Raw genomic sequence first — 24,809 nt, 5'->3', positions numbered from 1 at the left:
CCATGCACATAAACTCACATAGCCATTGTCTGATACTAATGCTTTTAAGGTACAAGGCAAATGGTACCAAAAACAACTGCAAGCTTACTAGCTTCAAACATGGGCAAGTAGCACTTGGCAAGAAAAGCTTCACAACAGTAGGCATAAACTACCACATTGGTGCCACAATCACGGCAGGCCACTATACTGTATACATTAAAAAAAGAAGTGGTTTGTTTGAATGCAACAACACTTCCATTACTCTAAAACAGAGATTACCAGCAAATCTAACAAATACCTACTTCCTTAAACCTAATATTTATTGTATCGAGAGGCGAGCATGATTTAGAGCGTAGAGAAGAACATGGATCGGGCAGCGTGCTCTGCAGACATATGGAGCACAACACTGTGCCCTTGGCCTTTGCACGATATTTAATTTTTGAGAAAAGGCATTTAATACAGCATGTGAGGAAAGTGCACAGAGACAGGGGGTCATTACAAGTTTGGAGGTACCCATGCCGCTATTTGCGGCATGGCGGCCTCTAAACTCAGGCCCGGGTTCCTTGAATGAGGAATTACCAGGCCATTCCAACCTTGGAGGACCCGGTAATTCCTCATTCAATTTAGCCATCCCCATTCCCATTTGAGCCCCCGCAGGGCCAATGGGAATGGGGAGGGAGCTAATGGGCCCATTATTAGCTCCCTGGTCCTTTAGCGGCTCCCATTAAGGGCACCTGGTAAAACGAGCCGCCCTTAGCGGGACCCGTTAAAGGAGCTCGTAATGCGGCAGCAAGGCGTTAACTGCACTGGCACCCTTACCGGCGCCGTTAACCCCTTACCACCATACTCGTAATGAGGCCATTGAATTTGTTTTTTAAATCTTCTAATGGACCTTATTAGTGAATTGCAGATTTGACACATTGCCAGAATAGAAAAAGTGTGATATGAAAGTAGTAATCTGAAATACTACACTCAGTGTACCCCAAAACAGTCCTTTTAAGGACTACCTATTACATAGGTATGTATGTACCCATGTAACTCACTCCCCCAAGCATCATTTTATAACTGCGGATACAAAAAGTCAATGAACTCTAGCTGTGGTTATACTGGAGAATTCTTTTATGTTTTTTAATAGTTTTTATGAATTTATATGTGATAAGTAGTCCTCTGCCAAGCACCTCTTCACTGTTTTCTGTCATTGCTTTTTGTCTGTTGGTGGGTGAACTTCTTTACAAGCCATCAGGAACATTTAAAAGCATATCTCCTTTAATCCATTCATTTTTGTATCCCTATAAAATAACAAAAATAGAAAACTGAATGGTAGATATATTCAAATTTCGGCTTTACAAAAATTACATACAGCTGAAAATGTTGAAAACATCTACCACTCGGTGCAATTGCAGTGTACAAGGGTAGTAGGGGATGTGGGGGTGTCCCCCGCACCCTTGTTCACGGTAATCACTTCGGGGATAGTGGGGCTGTCCCCCGCAACCCACATAAAAAAGGACCCTGTACCATCGGTTCCCATGCACGTAAGTGAAGGGAACTGGCATCGCAGAGGCATGGCGGAGGAGGTCCACACAGCTATGTGTGCCACCCAAAGGTAATAAAGGGGGTGAGGGGAGCGGGTTGTCGGAAATGTCCACGGGAGAGAAAACAAAGTTATTTTCATTCAAATAACTTTTGTTTTTTTCTACTTCGGACATTTTGTGTTTGGTCAATTCCTGGGCATCCTTCATTTTTTACCTTTCTTCTTCCTATACCTTTGTCCTTTGTTTTGTGCTTTGTAGTTTGTCATTTTTTTGTTATTTTAGCTTGTTATTTTTTAACTTTTTTTATATTAAGTGAAAGAGTCCTTTTTGTGTTGTGTATTTTTACAATTTTTATTTTTCCTCCACAGACCTGAATTTCAAAATGACTATGACCAGTAGTGATGATGAGGTGGTGTGGGTGGTATCAGCTTTACTGGCACGGAAGAAGCAACGTGCACAAAAAAAACGTAGCTGACAGTTGGAAATACGTCCGTGTAAAGGACCAACACCGCAAAAAGGAGATCGAGGAGGTCATGTGTAATTTCTGGGGTCAGGTTTTGCAGAGGGGACCTTCACACAAGCCATCACAAAGCTTGGGGAAATCCACATTAATTCAACATCTTGTCCGTGTTCATTTGGATGAAGTGGATATATCAAACAAGAAGGCTCATGTGGAACATAAAGTCAAAGCACATAGAGCAAGATCAGCACAGAAGTATTTATCATCCGCGCCACAGACTTCCAATACAATTACACGCTTTTTTCACCAACTAACACCCAATCTCTGTCCATCCTGCCTGCACCCAATCTTTCTAACTTTATAGTGATGTGCAGAACATGTCACAGCTTGATCGAGGTGGCACCCTAAACACTTGGGGCAAGGCTCTTTCAGAAGATCCAGCCAATTGCCAACACTAGGTATATTTTTCAGTGTCCATTGTTTTACCCTAATCTTTAGAAGAAACACAACAAATTTACAAAATATAAAATGCGAAAAGAAATAAATGCTCTTTTTTTTAACCTTTTTTTATATGTATGAATCCTAGTGTTTTCCCTTCCCAGTTTCTACTTCTTTTTTATCCCCCCAAAACGAGGCTTTTCAGGACCAACTTTTCAGTTATAAAAATAGACAATAAAAACACATACTATATATATGGATCAAAAACCTTTAATGTATCCTTTCACTACAGTGTGTATTAAAAATAAACTACATATCTTTATGTATTTTATTATAGCGTGCAGTTATCCCCTTGGAAGCCGTGGCTAAACACCCCCCCAGTCGTCGTTGCATTTATCTGCTCATGCATCCTTGGTATCGTGGCTATAAAACCATTTTACATTTTCTTTTAAAACATATCTACATATATAAGTTGGCAGTCGGCTTGTATATTCAGTGTAGTCTGTGTACACAGGTACTGTAGCACTTTAATAACTTTCTATTCATCAGCAGTACATATAAATGTAAACACTTTAAAAAGTTAAGTAAATATGCAAACAAAGTTTTTTAACAACAGGTTTATTTTGGGGGGAATGTGGTTGCACAATTTCTTTTTATTTTTCTACACATGATACATCGTTTTCATTAGCCCAATTGTCTGTATTATTAATGTATGGAATGAAATAAACCTTAAAATTCAAGGAATAAACTTTGGTTGCAGGGACGTTAAGTTGAGCAGTACATTGTAAAAAGAAAACTTTGAAATTCAAGGAAAAACTTCAGTTGCAGGGATGTTAAGGTGAGAACATAATCCAACAAAGTCACCTTAACTTTGTGCCCCCTGTTGCGCAGCCTATGGCCACAATTATGACATCACTGAAAATGGTATAATCTTTAGACATTTTTGACAAGTTATAGGACCTCTGGGATAAAATAGGCTTCTATGAACATTTCTCACCATTAAAAAGTAGTGGTCTTCAGGTTCGGCTCGCAGATATTTAAAAATAACTTGTTCCATGTATTTTTCCATGAGGTCCCAGTCTTCAATCATGCCATGCCTGATGGGCCACTGAAACAAACAGAGGAAGGGAAAGAACAGTGTTAAAAACACCTCCCATATCTAACACGAAGATTTGGATGCATCCGGAAGCACGTTATTGTCCTGCTAGGCCAGCGTTAGGTAGCCTGCAGCTCTCCAGATGTTTTGACCTATGGCTCCCACGATCTCTCAGCTTTCATTATATGGGGTAGGGCTGGTGACATTTGTTGGCCAAAGCATCTGGAGAGCCACAGTGTGCCTACTCCTACCCCAGGTGATGCCCTAAGTTAGTGGTCTTCAAACTGGGGGCTGCCCCCCTAGCGGGACCCGAAGAATATCCAGGAAGGACCCAGACTCTTTAAAAAGGGATAAAGAATACTGTTTTTAATATAAAAGAGGAATAAGGTTATTGCTTTAAATAGAAAATAGAAGCAGTATGCTTATATTTTAAAGAGCCTGGGGCAACCCTGGACAACCTTTGGGCCACTTTGGGAGCCAACCCTTAGGTATGGTGGGCATAAACAATTTTTTTACTCAATACTCAAGGGGAAGGGCTCTGTATGAGTCATTTTGAATACCACTGCCCTAAGTAAACGCAAAGACTATGCAGTGAAAGAGCACCATTTGTAAGAGCCCTCATCATCGTAATGTAAACCATGAGGTACAGCTACAATACTACCTCTTCTCCATAAAGCCACTCATGCTTTATACTGGTCGCAGAATGGCCTATCGGAACATTTTCTGATTACTCACCTGTAATCTTGTTTACTCAGATTCTCTTTCCCAGTCCTCCCAGACACCCTATATCACCCACTTCCTCCCAGAAGGAGTCATTAAGAACATCTTCATTCAGAATATCCCTCATATGTAACTATCCAAGCTCCTAGAAACTAGGCTAGGGCAACCACTGCGGTAGGGAGCGAGAGAAAGAATGGTCACGGAAGGCAATTTGCAGCAACGTAGATTACTGGTAAGTTAACAGGGCATTATCTCCTCATCACGTGCCAGGCCTATCGAGTACACACCAAAGAGGACTGCTTTGGTAACATACTGCGGCTTTATACAGGACAAGTCTGCCATTTTTGTAGCCTTTTGAGTTTTGTCGCAATATTTGTGCTAAAACTATCTGCACCATATGTACTGCTGCTTGTGCCAAGTCTATCTACTGAATGAAAGCCCTAACAGACCCACAAAGTGTTAACATTACAACTGGGCACTGGAGAGACAGTGGTCAAGTTTCAAATACCAAAGAAGCTACGCTCTGCCACATCCCACTGCAAGTGATATGAAAGTCTAGTAAGGCGACCAAGTGGCCACTGTACAGTTCTCTGAGAGGAGAGCACTACCACTCCACCCAGATGAGGCATGATCAAAACAAGCACTGACAATGCCAACAGTTTGGGCTTTTGTGTAGGCATGGGAAAAACATTTGTCAGCCCCTGCCATAGTGATATTAATTGGCCATTGATGGTGGCAGCTGAGAAATAGTGCAAAGATCTGGGCATCTAATAGCAGTTCCTAGCAAATGTCTAATGCTTATACAGAAGGCAAAATTGCTGGCTTTGCTAATGTTTGTTTTGAACAGGACGTCAGTGAAGGACATTGTTACCGACTCTGATACTGCATTTTCTTTTTGTTTCTTTGAGGCACATCAGATGCAATGAAACTGGCCTACAGACTGGCCTACAAACTTGCCTACAGCTGAACGCCCCTGCGAAGGGCGGTCGCAGAGCAGGCTATACTCCTTTCTTTTCTCTGAAATGAACCTGTTTGTTATAGTAGCCTGTAACATTGGTGCCGAAACCTGGGAGCTCCCCTTCCTGATGTGCATGACTAGGGTGTACAACAATACAACGGGTATGTGAAAAAAATGTTTTTGGATGTACCTGTTGTGAGCATGACTAGGGGACTCTGGAGTCTTCAGAGACTCTACGAATAATACAGAGACAGTGCCTCAGAGTGCTGCAGTGGTACAGTGCAGGGGCCTGGAAGGGAAACTACAGGACTGCAATGGGGTCATAGCATTTTCAGGTACCTGTGATGCAGTCAGAGCGCTGTTTGTGGAGAGAGAGTGTAGGGTTGATGCTGTAAAGGGCACAGGGTAGGAGAGTTTGGTCGGAAGCCTGAGTAAATGTGTGGTAGGGCCAATACCATTTACAGATTACAGTTACAGTTACAATATGGCAGACGCTGGTGCAGTGACCAGGTGGGAGGAGAGGGCAGCCCTGTCATATAAATCAGGGTTATGGGCAAGGCTGGAGAAATTGATGAGCATGGTGGACAATTGGGATGTGGTCCCCCAGTCAGTATAAAAGAATGGGGAGGTGGGGTTTGCCCAGGAACAGCAGTTACAAAGAATACCACAGGGAAGGTATGGAGGAGATAGTGCTGAACTACAAGTGAAGCACACACATATCTCGAAGTTGATTAAGATAGAGAGGGATCAGAGACCATCAGATTTTGCAGTAAGGCTTACACAAACTTTCATGATGACATAATGAGGGTGCTGGAAGGGAAAGTGGATGTGGAGGAAAAGTTAAAGTCCGCCCAATGTTGGGCTTACATTCTAAATGCAGCTGATGCGTGGCTGACAGTGAGAAAAGCAGTGACCGTGAGCAAGTGCAAGGAGTGGGCAGAGGGAGAGCGCACAGAGGGGAAGGATTCTGAGGTGCTATCACCAGCACCTGGGCAGATAGGGGTGGGTGACACAGAATGCTGTGAGGGTGGCTCTACGTATTTCCAAGAAAGGGAAGGAAGAGGAAGAGGGAGGGAACACGGGCTGGGTAGGTACCAGAGGAGGCAACTATGTGCAACAGAGAGGTGAGGACATTCTGGAAAAAAGGGGTGCAATGACAGATTTGGCAAATAGTTGCCTGCAGGCAGAGCGAGTCAGGTTGCAGTTAGTCCCGATGGCTTTGGTGACGGTTGCTACTAAGTGTACCACCCACATTCTAACACACACACAAACTGGGTCCTGACAGCATGGCGGGAGACATACCCGGACAGAAGGGCAAGAAATTAACTGGATTTCGGAAAGACGGGTGACTGTGCAGTGTGAAAAAAATACCAGTGGAAGGGGTAGTGTCAGGCGAACTACATGAATGCATGTCAGAGACTGCCAAAACACAACAGAAGGTGGTCAATGTCAGCGTGACTCGATTGTGTTTGGGGGGAAAAGAGCACGGTATGGTGAGTTACAACCAGTGGTGTTGGGTCTGGGAAGAAAGAAGATAAAACCATCTGTGCGAGAGTGGCCTATGACACCTAACAATAGCCTACAGCCACAGACAATGGCATCCATAGAAGATAAGAAGAGGCATGTGACAGAGGGCCCACAGCTTGAAGTGACGAAGATTATGCTACAAAGGGCAAGTAGGAGGGTCAAAGAAAATGTGAGAGGCTCCTTATGGGACGGAAAGGGGAGGATTAATTTATTTATTTATTGTTCACTTTTTAGGTGCTTATACAATTAGCAAAACTGTTTCAAAGCGCCCACAGGGCAAATAGGATGGGGACAGGGGAAGGTAGACCATGAATTACAGCAATAATAAATAATTAAATTAAAAGTACAAACAAATAATGAGAATAAGGGAAGGGGAGAAAAACCTACTATGCCTTGTGAGTGTTCAGAACGTGCAAGTGCAGGGGGAATAAATGATGCAATATATCAATGCGGAGAAAGAGCAAGAGAATGGGTATAAGGGCCTGACAGAGATGGCCCGGTGGCCCACGGCCAAAGAGGACTGGCAAGAGCACATGGCCAATTGTGTGAATTGTTAGAAGAAATAACAGAAAGAGGAGCCAAAGAAGGAGCTGTTTAAGCAGATTGATGTGAAAGGCACACAGTGCGATGACTGGCTGTCGTTTGTCCTCCATGGCCTATGAGTAGGAGAGCAGTCAGCGACCAGGTATTTACCATGTAAGATGAAATCTGTGAGAAATATGCCAAGCACTGACAAGTTGTTGCTGACACTGACTGCAGGTGCACGTAGGGACTGGGAGATACTAGAGGCTGATTATATACTGAATAGTAAGAGAGAAATTGACTTGGACAGTGCACACAACATAACAGACACATGAAGGATTTTAGAGTGACAGGGATGCTCAGAGTTATAAAGGGAGGGATATACAGTTATGAATAACAAGTGGGGGGTTTGTTACAGGGTTTTGGGAGCACAGCAACAGACTACACAACAGGCCAGATTGGTTGATACGCTACTCATGTACATGATAGAAATGCAGTACCCAGTCTATTGCACAGGCATTCCAATGAATTATGTAGTTTTGTAAACACAATTGCAGATGGCAAGCAGTAGTGGGACAAACAGGACATTGACAGTTTATGTGCCATACTCAAAGCGCCTTAGCCCAATCATGCGCCCTATCAGAGGGGGTATACCTCCATCATCGAAATAGATGGATGGCCTTAAAGTACTAATGTCAGGGGCTTGAATAGTTATATTAAGAGGAACAGGGTCGTGCCATACCTACGCAGTCATAAAATAGACATTGCTCTTCTCCAAGAGACACACCTAACTGTAGATAAACAAAACATGTTTAAAAAAAATGGGGTGGCCACTTGGTAGGATCATCATACTCCACATATGCCCGGGCATGATAGTATGGATAGCCCCCATATTGCCCCCTCCAAATACTGAAGATGATAACGGACGATGAGGGCAGGATGATCATAATACACAGATTTCTTGAAAAAAGAGAAGTATGCATTACTAACACATACACCCCAAACCATGACACCGCAACCGTTTTAGATCCTTGTACGCACAAATAGGTCCATAGAGGAACTGCTCAATAATATGGGGGCGGGGGGCAGCGCAACTACACACTGACACCAGTGCTGGACAGATCAGACAACAAATACACACGTCCAACCCCTCAGACCAAGGTACTAACCACTCTATTGAAGTCTTCCGAACTGACAGATGTATGCAGAGACCTTCACCCCTTCACAAGACATTACTCACAACATTCGGTACCACATAACATACACACTAGGATTGATTACTCCTTTATGGGCAACGAGATTGGTAGTGAATTTGTATAGGCAGAATAAAAGGTACAGGTATTATCAGACCACCCCCCTCTCCTAATTACATGGCAGGTAGCCCCCCTAGGCCGAAGATCCCCACATGGAAACTGAGAGCGGAAGCCTTGCAGGACAGCGCATTTAAAGAGCATATGAGGGGAAGTATTCAGGATTATTTTAAACATAGCACCAACAGTTTAGAAATGGCAGATATGTTGTAGGAGGCGTTCAAAGTGGTAATAAGGGGTGAAGCAATATCCAAGTTGGGCAGGCTGCAAGAAGTAATTACCAGGGATCGAAAAACAGCAAAAGAGAAATTAGAAGCAGCAGAAAAGGAGACTAGCAATCCTGATATGCACTCCCCCGGTATAACTCAACTGAAACATTATGTACAAAGACTGGAATAGACTAGGCAAATTAAATTACAACAAATGCATAGAGAGGCTACACGCAGAAGGGGACAAACTGAGCAGGTTATTAGCATGGCTATATGAGAGTGATACCTGGAAGGAGATGATACAGACCATTACAGACGACACAGGGACACAGTACACTACACAAATGGACATAAACAACACCTTCGCCAAGTACTATAGGAAGCTATACACAGATACACCTGAGGTGCTATATACTGAACAAGTAGACACCCTGACACAAATAGACCTTCCATGTCTTGATGTTGCAGCTTCAGAACTATTGGGGGCCCCTATTACTAAGGCTGAGCTTATCGCCACAATAAGAGAGTTACCGTCGGGCAAATGCCTTTGGGCGGATGAGCTCCCGAGCAAATTTTATAAAGAATTGACAAATGAATTGGCGACGCCGCTCCTCAATGTACTTAACAAGGTTTATGAGGTGGGCGTGTTGCCTAAATCACATAAGGAATCCATAATAATACCACTCCGGAAACCAAATAAACCTTCCATAGAATATAGCTCGCACAGACTGTTGTCTCTCCTCAACCAGGATAGTAAAATTCTCACTGCATTGCTGGCCAATAGATTACAGAAGGTGATTGCAGACCTTATTCATCCAGACCTAACGCGATATGTACCCGGAAGAAATACAACATGGAATCTGCGTAGACTGCACCACGTTGTACATAGTACCAATCATCGTACGAAGCATTATGCAGTGGCTTCATTAGACGCAATCAAAGCATTCAATTCTATAAAATGGCCATGGCTGGAAGGCACTTTGCAGAAATTCGGCCTAGGAGCAGAGTACATTAGATGGGTAATGTTACTATACAACAAACCTATGGCGAGAGTCAAAAAAGGCTGCAAAATTTCGGAGCAGTGGGAACTGGATAGATAGAATGCCCCCTGTCTCCTATGCTATTCGTTCTAGTCTTGGAACCAATATCTGCATACCTCAGGCGAGAATATAAAGATGCCGGCATAATGATAAGTGACCAAGTCACTTGATCTCCATGTATGCAGACAACATGATGCTCTACATACAACACCCAGAAACGTATTTGCAATATATATTAGAGATCCTGGATAGGTTCGTGGAGATATCGGGTACCACGATCAGTTGCGACAAATCTTGTCTGTTTCCATTGGCCGGACTAAGAGGGGTGGCAAAGGGTGACTTCCCGGCATTACAAATACGATGGCACAGAAACACATTTAAATACCTCGGCATAGACATTTACCACGAACCATAGAGTGAGCATAAGTACAACATGCAACTGGCACTACGTAGAGTTCAGAAGTCAATGGACTTCTGCACACAGCTACCCCTGTCGCTTATGGGCAGAGCTTCACTACTGAAGATGGTGGTCCTGCCCAGAATGTAAAATGTCTTCATTAATGTTCCATACCACATAGCCCAAAAGTTATTTACAGAATTAGACTCGGTATACAGAAGATTCCTATGACACAACAGAAGGTGTAGGATGGCCCTGTCCACGCTGTGCCGCCCATATGAGAAGGGACGTATCAGACTGCCCGACTTTGAACTTTATTTCCTAGCTAGTCAACTGCAATTCATTACCTACTGGCTATCGGATAAATCCTCACTAGATTCCTCCCTAAAGCAGACATTTAGCAAGCCCTTTTTCCTGAAAGAAGTGCTATGGATAAGGGACACTCTCCTGATACAACCCCCTCACCTGCCGATACTAGGGAAGGGTATTTGGCTTAGAACTTGCAAATTACTTCAGATAAGAGCCCCGTTCTCCTCCCAAATCCCACTGGTCACATTGGTGGCACTGGCAGACAACCAACCAACGCGGTTAAGCATACTAATGTACTGGGAACCCAATGGGATAGCGACAGTAGGTGACTTGTTTATAGACGGAGAGCTATCCAGCTTTCTAGACTTGGTGGGACAAAAAGGCATACACAAGGGGCACTATATCACACATATTAAATTGATCAATGCACTTAAACTGTAGTGACCAGGGCTGTTGAACTACATCAGACTCCAATAGCATGATAGATACCCTGTACGAAGTATTTGACGGAGGACACGTTATCTCTCACATATACGAATTGCTCAATTCCAGTGCTGCAGACAGGGAACTACAGGTGCAGACAAAATGGGAAACAGAATTTAGGGAGCCATTCACAGAAACAGGCTGAGCACGAGTACGTGCATACCATAAACAGGTATCCAGGAATGGCAGGTTGCAACAGCTACAACTTTTTATCACACACAGAGGGTATCTGACACCACATGGGTGACAGCATTTCAAAATGCAGCTACACAGTGCTGCCCCAAACGCACGGCCGAAAATGTCGGTATGCTGCATATGTTTTGGTCATGCCCTATAGTTAAACAATATAGGGAATCGATTGCAGATAGACTGTCTCAAGCAGAAGTTACATTGAATGTGCAATCCCAAGCAGCCTGCTTGCTGGGGATGTTTACAAGGGCAAAAAATGTGAAACATATCGGGAAATTTAAAGATCTGGCATACGTATTGGTGAAATGCTGAATAGCCATCGAATGGAAAGCCCCAAAGAAACTGGTGATGGAACTTTGGTGGGTTGACCTGTATGAACGGGCGACGGACGAAACCTCGGGAGGGCAGAGGGCCGTTAAAATGGCCCAATCTGACAGCTTAACGAACCTGCAAGAATGGAAGATATTCATACAAGCAGTATTTGAACCTAGGAGTGGACAGAATTCGACAATGTCTCAAGTGTTATACACAAATTATGGCCTATACGCAATTAGAAACTAGGCTCATGGACCATCACCAGTGTGAATGCAGAGACTGGGAAGCAGCTGGGGACTGTGCATTTGCTGTTAGTTAAAGTTGGGTTAGGGAGTAGGGCGGAGGAGGTATATGGAAGATTCAGCTTTGTAGACACACATGCTGATCAGTAATGGAAGTATTCTCAGTCCAGAAAAAGTAGACATCCCCTCGATTGGAAGGCAATGTACTTTGTTGGCCGAAGACCAAGCGCCTCATGTGTTTAGTATTAGAAAGGTGGAGCCATAAACTTGACTAAAGTGCAGCTATTTTAAGGTGACTGAAATCGCCATTTTGTTTTCTCTAATGTTTGCTTTTTGCCTTCTGTTAAACTGCTTCGCTGAAATTTTATTTTGCTTTACTAGTGCATAACGTAGTAACCCAGACAGAAATGCCCGGTCTCCTCCACCGCACTACCCTTGGAAGAGAGCAGCAAGGCAGCCTAATCAGTCCACAAGTGCCAGCTAGTCTCGAAAACACAGTAGAAATTCTAGAAGCGAACATTAAATGACTTGAATTATGCTCTTCTTTGGGGCCCCCCTTTCTTGAGCCCTGTAGAGCCCTGGAGAGCAAGTTGACCCCAGTACGCAAATAGGAACTAGGAGATAGCGAGGCCTGGAATGTGTTTCTCCCCTACGCGCTGCTTACTTGCAGAAACAGAAGCATTGTGTTCTTTAAAACAAAGACTTGTGTCTGTGGGCTCACAAAATTGCAAACTGTTACTAAATGAATGTTTGAAGGTGTCATACTCGTCACCATTGTCAATCATAGTGCCCAGTTCAAAGGAAATGTATTAGGGGCGGTATTGGATGTGACACTACTGATTACCTGATGCTTGTTTTGTATATATGTAACTGTTGTACGTTCTTCGCTCTCTTGCATCCCCTGAGGTCTGGTAGACACATGTCGCGGGGCGTGGGACCTAGTTGGACAACTGAGACTATTTGCTTTGCAATAAACCCTAGATTTTGGGAATACAACCTTGTGTCTGGCGTATCAGTTTGTGTGTGGTGATTGTGCCTTATTTCTACACCCGAGGGTTGCTCCGGGGCGCCTTCAAGATGGCGCCTGAATATGGACCCTCCCCCACTTGTTCCGTCACGTACGTTGTAAGATAAGGAAGGCGGAGAGAACGGCGAGGACAGGACGATCAAGCCGGGATCAAGGGGTGTTCGGGGCGCCCCTGCGGAAGCGATGAGAGACTCCTTTGCAGATCTGCACACAACTGATCCCTGATCGACGTGCCCAGCCAGAGAACAAGGAGGCGAGGGTCCCGAAACGAGGCAGAGTGAGCCAAGATACGCAGACACAACGTCATTGGTTGCGTCAGTATACAGACGAATTGTGTCTTGAAAAAGACAACTTGATTGATCAGGTGAGTCGTACCCCGATTCAAAGTAATCCTGATATTGGTTGAGAGTTGATTTAGCAAAATCAAACACCCAGTGTAAGTTTGATTAGCCGAGGATAAGGTTAAAACATTCCTGGGGTATTGTCCACCTTAGCAAGATTTTTTCCGCTGCGGTAGACATTCTTTGTAAACTGGCCAGGTCGCGCCACCTGTGGGAACGCTGGCGTATGAGATGTATGTGAAGTATGGTGTGGGAGCGATAATGTTTTGTGTGTCTTGGCATAGGCAAACCAGAAAACAGTAAGACCTTTAGTGGCCGAATCATGGGAGTTTTGAGGTGACGAGAATAGATAATTTGGAGAAGGTCTTGATGAAAAAGAAAACACGCCCTGCAGCATTTGATGTCCTTAGGGACTGGAGAAGGGAAGCTATGCTTCGTTGGAGAAGTAGAGAGAAAAATGCACGCAGGCATAAATCGAAAGCAGAAAGAGCGAAAGAAAAAGAGGAGGAGGAGTGGAATGATAGTTTGAGAAAGTCAAATAGACGCGACCAGTTGAGTATAGAAAAAATATACCCACAACGAGAATTGCATGCATCAGATGAATTGATAGAAAAAATATTGACTGATACAAAGCAAGGTCCAAAGGTAGAGACCAAAAGGACTGCGTCAGTAACCGTTGCTCAGCCCCCTCCTGTTGCTCAGCCCCTCCCAACTGTTCAAATCCTAGCACAGCCACAGACCGCACACTTAGCGCCTCCTATTAGCCAGTCAGCACCGCAACAGTCATTTCCCATTCCCGTTGTCCCATCTGTATCTCCCACCCTAGAGACTGTCTCTGTCCCATCTGCCCCTCCCTTGATTGAACTTGAACTTATTGAAGCGAGCGAAGGGGCTGGACAAAGTGGATGCGCAAGAGTGACTCGTAGTGCGATCAGCAAGGAGAGAAGACGGGAGTTGCAAGAACAAGCAGAAATGTATATAAATGGGAATGATGAAACGTCAGCGCTAGCTTCGATGTATGACTTCAGAAGGAGCAGTGAAAGACAGGTAGTGTTGTAATGCATGGGTGAATTTTAGTAGCGAGATGGAAACAGTTAATTGGGAGGTTGCCGCCACAACGATTGTTGGATTTGAATGTATTAGCACGTTGTAGAGAAAACGATGAAGAAATAAGAGAACATGTAGACCGACTATTTGAATTTAAGAATGAACTTGATGATGAATATGCTGAAATGTTTGCCATGCCTGGGTATAGGAGTAAAGATATTAGGAGAGACAGGAAGGAAGCGGTAGAGCCATATATACAGTGGTGATTTTTACCGTCGTCAAGACAGACAGGTGATAAATTAAAAGTATGTATACGAGAGGCGTTAAAATGGATATCAGATCCTAGTATCCCCACAATGGAAATGCATGAGATATTTGAAGAATACCCCTTGCCCATGAAAAGAAAAGCACTAGTTACGATGGTTGAATATTTGATAGACAAAGATATAGCTGAAAAAAAAGCAAGCCCCCCCGAGATGATGGCAGTATACAAGAGAGCACAAGAACGTGGAACAGGGGAAACAGCCTTATCACTTGACTTGGGAATATTATTGCATATGAGAGAAGGGGGAGGAATAGTGAGTGCGGTATTTCCCTTGAGAGAAGTCCCACCTACTTTTGTGCCTAAAGTAGAGACTCCTGCACTGGGCAACCAAGCAGCGCGAGTAACGGAAGCACATTATACAGCACAATATGTGCACGTGCCTTTCTCCAGACAGGAAGTGAATAACATAAAACAGACGATTCCCGATATAAGAAAGAATCCCGCAGGATTTTATAAAGAAGTAGAGTCCTGTCTGCAATCATCCGTGCTTATTGTGGGTGACATAGATCTAATTTTCCCAGTAATCCTGCCAGCAGACCTATGGAAGCAAATAAGAAAAGTGGATGATGTAACGGCCTATGGCGTCACATGGACGGATTTAATATTAGAGGATAGGAATAAAGAGGTAGGGGAAAGGCCGGGGCCAAACATGGTAGCACTACCAGCACGAATAATACAGAAATTGAAAGAAATTGTTCCGGAGAAAAGAATTCAATGGAACAAATTGACTGCATGTGTGCAGGGCAAGGATGAGTTAGCTACAGATTATTTTAATAGATTTGAGGAAGTATTCACAGACTTTAGTGGACAGGATGTAAGCACAGAAGCGGGGAAAAGACTATTTGTCGATAAGTATGTGAGAGGGTTAATACGTCCAATTCAAAACTTAATAATGATATCGGAAAGTGCATGGCAAGCAAAAACGTTAAGTGAAGTACTACATATGGCCCAATATTATGAGAACAGAGTGAACGCTGAGAAAGAGAAAGAGGTGAAGGATAGGGCGAATTTGAAAACAAGGGTGCTACTCCAGCAAGTGGCGGTACACAATAGAGGAAGAGGTAATGCCCAGGGCAGAGGTAATTCGAACTTGCATGGTGGGCCCCTGGGATTGAATCAGTGTGCATATTGCAGAGAGGAAGGTCACTGGCAAGCGCAATGTCCACATCTGCAAAATAGAAATGGGTATGGCCAGAGAAGACAGCATAGGGGACATCCTGGAGCAAATGGACATAATAGTAATAACATGCAGCAGCACCAAAATAGTCAAGGGAATGGTACCCAAAATCAGAACCAAGGTAATAATCAAACTGCCTTTACTCAGAACCAGAGTCGTCAGAACATGCAGAATGGAAATAGAGGAAGCGGTGGGAACATTTTTGACACCCAAGCAAACGCGTACTATAATAACAGCAGCGATTACACATCAGATGATGTGTTGTTTCCCCAATAGGACGGCCCAGGACAGGGGTTGGAACCAGTGCCTATTCCTGTGAATCAGAAAGGACCCTACGTGGAAATGAAAGTCGGGAATAGAGAGCATAGCTTCCTCATGGATACAGGGGCACAAAAGTGTTCAATAGACCATCACTTGGTTCTGGAAATACCACTGTCAGGGCAGAGGAATATTTCAGTAGGGTTTGCAGGTACCCCGGTGATAAATCCAGTGTCCCAGCCAGTAGCAGTGACATTAGGCCCATTCACGGAATATTGTCCATTTCTCTTAACAGAGAATTGCGCAGAGAATCTTTTGGGATTAAATGTATTGAAAAAACTAAGTGCAGTTATCCACTTTACACCAGATGGAGTATTTTTGACCATTTCACCACAGAATGAAATGAATTCGTGTCCAAACCGTTGCCAGGAGAATTGAGTGAGGTGCCAACTTGTATATGGGAAATAAATGACAATGATGTGGGATGGTTGAAGATAGAACCAGTGAAAATTGCTTTGAAAGAAGGAGTAACGTTACCGCGTATTCCACAGTTCAAAATCTCAGCAGAAGGAGAGAAAGGATTGAAAAGTATTGTGTCTGATTTGGTCAAATTGGGGGTGATTGAAGAAATTACAGGCAGCACGTGTAACAGTCCCATTCTTCCGGTGTATAAGAAAGGAGGTAATGAGGTACCGTATCGTTTTATAATTGATCTGCGTGCATTAAACAAGGTAGTAGATCCCCAATTCCCATTGGTTTGATGTCACCACAATTTTGACAATGATTCCTGCCTCAGCAGAATACTTTAGTGTTATTGATTTGAAGAATGCTTTCTTCAGTGTTCCAGTACACCAGGAAAGCAGATATTTGTTCGCCTTCACAGTAGGAGGACGATCATTCACATTTACGTGCATTCCACAAGGCTACACAGAGAGTCCAAGTATTTACAGTAGAGCATTGAAAGAACAACTAGACATGCTAGAATTACCAATAGGTTGTGTATTGTTACAATATATAGATGACCTATTAATTGCAGCGGATGCAGAGGAGATTTGTAAAAAGAGTACAGTTACACACTTAGCAGCGCATGGCCACAAAGCAAGTTTAAAGAAATTCCAGTATTGTCGAAAGGAGGTGGCTTATTTGGGTTACCTACTTTTGAGAGAAGGGAGAAGACTAACGCCAGAGTGAAAAGAGAGCATTTCTGATATGCCTATTCCAAAAACACAAAAAGGAGTCAGAGCTATAATAGGCATGGCTTCTTATTGTCGGCAGTGGATTGTGAATTTCGCCCTAATTGTGAAGCCAATGGTGGAATTGACAAAAAAGGATGTTGTGATGCCTTTGCAGAGGAATGAAGAATGTCAGAGAGCATTTGATCTGCCCAAAACTGCATTGCGTTCTGCGTGTTGGGCACACCAAATTATGAAAACATTTTCAGATTGTTTGTACACGAGAATGAAGGCTGAGCGTTGGCTGTTTTGACACAGGAACAAGGTGGAAGAAATAGGCCGGCCGTGCAGCTATTTTTCTTCTGTGCTCGACCCTGTAGCGCGCGCATTACCACGATGTTTGCGAGCTGTTGCAGCGGCTGCTGCGTCAGTGAAACAAACGGAAGGGATGGTATTTGGGCACACCTTGATTTTGATGGTGCCACATGCCATAGAAGTTCTGTTAAATAGAACGCAGACGCAACACCTCACCTCAGCTAGATTGACTAGATATGAAATTGTCCTTTTTGCGCCACAGATCCAAATTATGAGGTGTAGTGCTTTGAATCCTGCAGAATTAATGCCACTGGCCACGGGAGAACTTGTTGTAAATGAATCACCTCCCCATGATTGCTTAATGGTTACTGAGGAAGAAACGAAGGGGAGAATTGATTTGACATATACCCCACAAAAAGAGCCAGATGGAGAACTGTTTTGTGACGGCTCCTGTTTTAAATTACCTGATGGCACATCAACTGCTGCCTATGCTATCACCACGTTAAAAAGTATTGTGGAGAGTAAAAGAATCCCCTACAACTATGCACAAGCGGCAGAGATAATAGCTTTGACTAGAGCCTGTGAGATCTCTGAGAATCTGAGTGTAAACATATATACTGACAGCCAATACGCCTTTGGCGTGGTCCATAACTTTGCCCGACTTTGTGCTGAGAGGGGTTTCTTGACATCACATGGGGCCAGAATTCAACATGGCCCTTTGATTGTAGGATTGGTGTCTGCACTTACGTGTCCAAAGCGCGTAGCGATAGTGAAATGCAAGGCGCATAAAAAAGTAACATGCAAAAAGGGAGAAGGAAACACATTTGCAGACAGAATTGCGAAGCAAACTGCCACTGACTTGAATACCAAAATGTTAACAGTACAGTCTGAGGAAGTGCCCTGCATGATAGAGAATGGAATTGCTACTGTCAAATCGATGCAGGCAGAAGCCACTGCCTATGAAATACAAGGGTGGGCTGAGGGCTCTGCAGAATTAGATCTAGAAGGTTGCTGGGTGGACAAGAAGAGTAGAAACCGGATTGTGCCCAAATCCTATGTAACTGCAATGGTCACGATGGCCCACAGCCCTACTCATATTTGTGCCAAAAAGATAGTCCAGCATCTAGCCACAGTATAGGAGAATGCACACATAAAGAAAAATGCAGAGAGGCTGGTCCAGAGCTGTATCACGTGTCTACAACTGTCATGATGCCTACCCCCGGAGCACCAGGACAGGCCCAGCACCCCCCGGGAGCAGGCATCATGCCCTCGGGTAAAAGCCCAGCGGCCAGGCTCATGTTGGACATCAGTCCTGGCGCCATAGGCGCCAGGCTCATAAAAGAGGGTGTTTGGTGCACTTACCTGACGCAGACCATGCTGCATGAAGCCTCAAGCCAAATGAGGCTTAGGAGGGACTATTTTATCAAAGGAAATATTTTACTTGGGTGGGGACCGTGGAAGAATACTTACTTGGAACTTCTTCCAAGGCTATTTAAACCACGCCCGGACTGCCACACGTGCTTCGCGTTGCTCTGCATCTAGCAGCTGAACGGTCACCGTGCCTGCTCCTGCATCTTGCCTCCAGCCACGCCCGCCTCGATCTTGGGATACCTGAAAGGAAGGAAGGGAAGAGAAAAGGTGAAAACCAAGAACTTAATCTAACTTCCTACCTGTGTCTGGAACCATCACGCCAGCGATCCTGAAGATAGACATTCTTTAAAAGCATCGCGCTACTTGTTGCAGCGCCGCGCATCACTCACCTGCCTCGTGGGCTCTTCACTATCCACCGCGACCTTCTGGGCATTCCGCCACATCGCTGCACCTGCAGGGGAGAAGAAGAGGCAAAAGGTGAGCAGGAGGAACAAATGAGGAAAGCCTGATTTTCCGTCACAAGACTTACCTGGCCATATTTGACGGAACCACTCCTCATTTCGGGTCAGCACCACTACTTGGCCTGGTACCGCACCCCGGCCCCTAAGGGAAAAAAAGAAAGACATTACTAGAGGGTTTCAAAGACATTTAAAGGGATCATTTTATCACGAACTCACCTGAGTTCATCTCCGGCAATATCTCTCAAAGCATCACTTCCACTCTGCACCTGAAAATAAGGACAGATCGCAAGTTAAGAAAAGCAAATAAAGACGAGACTCTACTCCGGAACTTTTAAACAGCATACTTACGGCATTTCGCCTTCCGAAACCAGTGAAGTAACTGGTCAAATACGCGCCCCTGCACCAGAAGCAGGATGGAGAGCTCATCCATTCAAACATTAAGGTGAGCCTTGATTGGGGATTTCAGAGGTGGTCAGAGAAGAGCAAAGGGGAGGTGGGAAGCAATCACAATACACTGCAGACAGTTAATCCCCTTTCTCCACCTACAGAAAGATTTTTCTACGGGCCAGACAAGCCAGATTTGGGGGTCCAGTTCAGTCGGTGTTTCGAATCCTGCGCATCACGCTTGAAGAGGTCACAGCAATCTAGACCAGGTCAGCGCCTCCGTGGGAGCCAGGTGAGCGTTACAACAACACAATGTGGGGAAGGGAACGGTGACTCCAACAGGCAGTTTTGGCCCTCCCTTTATGCCTTTTGAGGTAATCCATTTTGATTTCATAGAGATGGAGAGATGCCAAAACTTGAAGTATATCCTAGTGGTCATATAAGCATTTAGTAAGTCTGAAAGACTTTACCGCCATGAGCACTGCAAAAGTAATGTTGAAGGAGTATTTCTCCTGTTTTGGTTTGCCCCGTGTCATATGGTCAGACAACGGTCCACATTTTGTGGGCCCAGTAATATTACAGATTTGTGCAAGTCTCCAGATATATACGCAATTCCATTATTCGAGACATCCCATGTCTGCCGGTCTTATTGAACGCCACAACGGCATCTTGAAGTCCAAAATAAGCAAAATATGTGCAGGAAACAAGTTAAGCTTGGTAGATGCGTGACCAATAGCGTTACTGTGCATGCGCACATCTGTGTAGGCTAGAACTGGGCTCTCCCCGTATGAGATCGTAATGGGGAGGCTGGCGAATGTTTGGTGTGCACCTCAGCCGAAATGGCTGAGGGAACTCAAATACCCTGTGCTCAGCATTTATTGTAATCTTTTAATTCAAAAATTGCGTATGATTCATCAGCAGGTGCAGGAGGCATTACCAATAAGATACACTGGTCCAGGACATGCACTGGAACCCGGAGAGTGGGTTCTTATCAAGAACTTTGAGCGGAAGACATCGTTTGCACCCAGATGGTGTGGTCCCTATTTGATCCTCCTAACTACGCAAACTGCAATTTGTGTGGATGTAAGAAAAGCGTGGATTCACGCAACCCACGCTAAAAAGGTCCCGTCACCATCTGAAAAACTGCTTGATCGAGACGACCAGAAAGAGACAGCGGTCCCAGAAACAAAAGAGACGGTCGCCAGTTCCTTGCCACAAAATTTGCCGTATCCTGACACAAAGCCTGAAAAGGTTGCTGTAAAAGAGGAAGGGCAAAGAGTGCCCCAACTTTTTCCAGCAGAAACTGCATGACTGCTGGCTGACACAAAACGTGTACCGCTTTGGCGCCCACCCTCTTTTATTGCGCCGCAGCCTGAAAAAAAACCTGCATCACCACTGTGGCGCCCACCATCATCTGCTATTGCGCCACAGGCTGACTCCGAGCTTGAGTCTGGAAGTGCGTCCGCACTATACATTGATCACATGATACCAGGAGCAAGGCGATAAAATTTACGGCCTCGGAAGAAGGATTGATCAAACCTACATTTCTGTTGATCTTTTGTTGCCTCTGTTTCCTATTCTCGGATGAAGTAGGAACCAGAGACCTAGAGGAGAGCGGCGTGAGGGTTGTGCAAATCGGACAGCCCAAAAATGAGGCTCCTCGGTACTAACATAAAGTCCATGTGTCATGAACCCGTGCGAACGAACGGGGCGCACATGGTACGAAGGCAATTGATAACTGCTCTGGAATTCTTTGAGCAATGTGCAGATGCACAGAGATCTTTCCCAATGCATAGCAATCCAGGCTGCTAAGAACTGGCACAACAGACTGTTGACATTTACCGAATCTATTGACATTCGAACGAGTGCAACGAGTAGAGATATCCACGAAGAACCGTGAAGAAGAAGAACCACAAGAGAAAAATGCAGGAACCAGCTTTTGCCCCCTCCTGCACCGCTGCTGATAATGAATTAAACATAGAAACTGGAAATTACACAAAAAGAGTTACCGAAAAAATTGTATGCTGATTTTACTAATAATTAGTGGTGTAATGAGTATAATAGCCCCAATAACGACAGCACTGGTATTATGGTACTTGGAAGAAATGCACCCATTAGAAATTCTCTTGCCCGTAAGAAACATCTCCACTACTGAAAGCCCTGTTCAAGTAATTACTTACACTTTGTCCCTAATGGAAGAAAGACACAGGGAAGGATATGGTAAAAATACATTATTGCAAATAATGAATATGACACATTCAATTCTGAGAAAGAATCATTGTTGGGTGTGTGCTCATTTGCCACAGCATGGTGGCAAAGGAATAGGTTGATACGTGCAGCCACTAACATTGAGTTCTGCATGCAGTGCATCTCTGAGTACATTATATTATGGGAAATGGAATAAAAGGGAAACGGGTCAACTAGATAGCACAACATGAATGAATTTGAGGAGATAATTATGAGACCTGTAGGTTGCTCTATATTTCATGGAGCACAAATGATAATGCCAAAAGCTACGCCCAAACCAATGCCACAAGATAGATTGTTTGTGCCATATAAATCATCTGTAATCACGTTTCATATGAGATTAGAAGGAAATACAGATGCAGTGCCTCCCTCCTATACAGTAAACTACAGCCCACGTTTTGTTCCTTTTTGCTTAAAAAAGAAAGGCTCCTATTCAGTAGGGACATTTACTAGATGCATGAATATAGCGATTCTTGATAGGGAAGTAGAGCCTGTGTATGTAGGTGATCCTGTGTATTTTATATGTGGAGAAAAAGCATATCCCTGGTTGCCTAGAAACTGTGGAGGTACTTGCTATTTAGGACTTTTGTTCCCAGAAGTGTTTCTTTTAAAAACAATAGACATAGCCACACTATCTAGATCTAGGTCACGGAGAAGTAATGAAGGAGGATTAAAAGTAGAAGACGTAGCAAAATCATTTATACCATTTATGGCTCAAGCAATAATCTCCTATAATATATGACAACTATCCAGAATCTTAGAGAAAACAATAAATGGAACAACAGATATATTATACAACATGACATTACAGGAGAAAGGGATTAGGTTGATGACACTGCAAAATAGAATGGCTCTTGATGTAATCCTGGTTGATCGTGGCAGTGTTTGCAAAATCGTGGGATCAGCGTGCTGTGTATTTGTAAACGACTCCTCTCCTACGATTTTTGAAGCGATAAGAAAGTTACACGTCTTGAGCTCTGAACTCCATACCCAAGAAGGGGGTTGGGATATAGGCTCTGGTTCTGGGAGTTATTATATTCGTGTGGATGGAAACTATTTGTGATCCTAGTAGCAGTGCTAGGAATATTCATGACATGTTGTTGTTGCATACACTGCTTACCCATAATATGCACTGAAATAAGTGAAGAGTGTGTACTGATAATAGAAAAAAAGAGCTCTATTAAATCAAGTATCCACGGTAATGAGGAATCAAAGACAGTAAAGAATTCATGTCAATTGATATTGATGACAATGAAGATGAGACCAGTAGTGTGCAGGATTCCGAATCTGATTCAGATACTTGGTCAGAAGTATCTGAAGCGTATTGTATTGATGAGGCGTTTGGCATACGGCCAAAAGGAGGGTTTGTCAGTCCAGAAAAAGTAGACATTCCCTCGATCGGAAGGCAATGTACTTTGTTGGCCGAAGACCAACCGCCTCATGTGTTTAGTATTAGAAAGGTGGAGCCATAAGGTTGACTAAAGTGCGGCCATTTTAAGGTGACTGAAATCGCCACTTTGTTTTCTCTAACGTTTGCTTTTTGCCTTCTGTTAAACTGCTTCGCTGAAATATTATTTTACTTTACTAGTGCATAACACAAGGCCACGAGAGACATGTTGAAACATAATGTAGCAACCCAGACAGAAATGCCCGGTCTCCTCCCTCGCACTATCCGTGGAAGAGAGCAGCAAGTCATCCTAATCAGTCCACAGGTGCCAGCTAGTCTCGAAAACACATTAGAAATGCTAGAAGCGAACATTAAATGACTTGAATTATGCTCTTCTTTGCGGCCCCCATTTCTTGAGCCCTGTAGAGCCCTGGAGAGCAGGTTGACCCCCAGTACGCAAATAGAAAATAGGAGATAGCGAGGCCTGGACTGTGTCTCTCCCCTACGCGCAGCTTGCTTGCAAAAACAGAAGCATCGTGTTCTTTAAAACAAAGACTTGTGTCTGTGGGCTCACAAAATTGCAAACTGTTACTAAATGAATGTTTGAAGGTGTCATACTCGTCACCATTGTCAATCATCCTGCCCAGTTCAAAGGAAATGTATTAGGGGCGGTATTGGATGTGACACTGCTGATTACTTGATGCTTGTTTTGTATAAATGCATCTGTTGTACGATCTTCGCTCTCTTGCGTCCCCCGAGGACCCATGTTGAGGTACGTGAGACCCAGTTGGCCAACTGAGACTATTTGCAATAAACCCTAGATTTTGGGAATACAACCTTGTGTCTGGCGTATCAGTTCGTGTGTGGTGATTGTGCCTTGTTTCCACATCAGAGAGTCCCTCAGGGGCCCCTTCAGTATGTGTATGGTGTATTAAAGCAAATTATGTTATTATAAGTCTAAAAAATAAAATAAAAACTGTGTTAAAAATGCTTTTACAAAATGTTTTACCATATGTTAATATATGTATTTCTTTAGTTATTCCATACTGTTCTTATATTGTTCTCCTATATTGAAAATGTAATACATTATTTTCAAAAGAAAAAAAACTGGCAGGCACTCAAGTGCAAGGTTTCATTGTAAGGCCTGATTAAAGTGAGCTCAAAGAGTTCCCATGAGGAGGTATTTTGGGCGGGTAGGGGCAGGCAATGTGTAGGAATGGCCATAGGGGTTAGCATGGTCGTGGCCAGTCAAAGGGTGGGCAGTCAACAGGTGGGCAAATAACTAAACACCTACAGGCCGTGTGTCCCTCCACAAATGTCACTCCTCCTTATTCTACTCTTGCAATAGTTCCAACTTATAGGTGTTGCAATTGACACCTAATCGCCCAAACTAAAAGGGGTATGTGCCACAAGACAAGACAAGTCAGTGCTGCCTCAAACAATGCTTTACATGGTGACGTGGCCAGTGATTGATCTTTACCGGAAAGAAGCCTGACACAGTCTATTTTAGCTGCGACTATCTCAGGGAGAGGGGCTTAGTATAGGTGTTTTGCCTTTTGCATTCCATACGG

At 43.9% G+C, this 24,809-nt stretch overlaps 1 protein-coding gene across 4 annotated transcripts in view; it reads right to left on the bottom strand.

The window, feature by feature from the left end:
- Nucleotides 1-24,809, bottom strand: part of ACTR3B (actin related protein 3B) — a 932,787-nt gene that overhangs the window by 723,187 nt on the left and 184,791 nt on the right. For all 4 annotated transcript variants that reach the window (XM_069647930.1, XM_069647932.1, XM_069647929.1 and 1 more), the window contains one exon: nucleotides 3,407-3,517. In XM_069647930.1, coding sequence (XP_069504031.1) covers nucleotides 3,407-3,517 — 111 coding nt within the window. The remainder of the gene's footprint in view (nucleotides 1-3,406; nucleotides 3,518-24,809) is intronic.

Source organism: Ambystoma mexicanum, chromosome 2q (assembly GCF_040938575.1).
Source record: "Ambystoma mexicanum isolate Mex_15411 chromosome 2q, UKY_AmexF1_1, whole genome shotgun sequence".
Taxonomy (NCBI): Eukaryota; Metazoa; Chordata; class Amphibia; order Caudata; family Ambystomatidae; genus Ambystoma; species Ambystoma mexicanum.
This window is presented reverse-complemented; position numbering and strand designations above follow the sequence as displayed.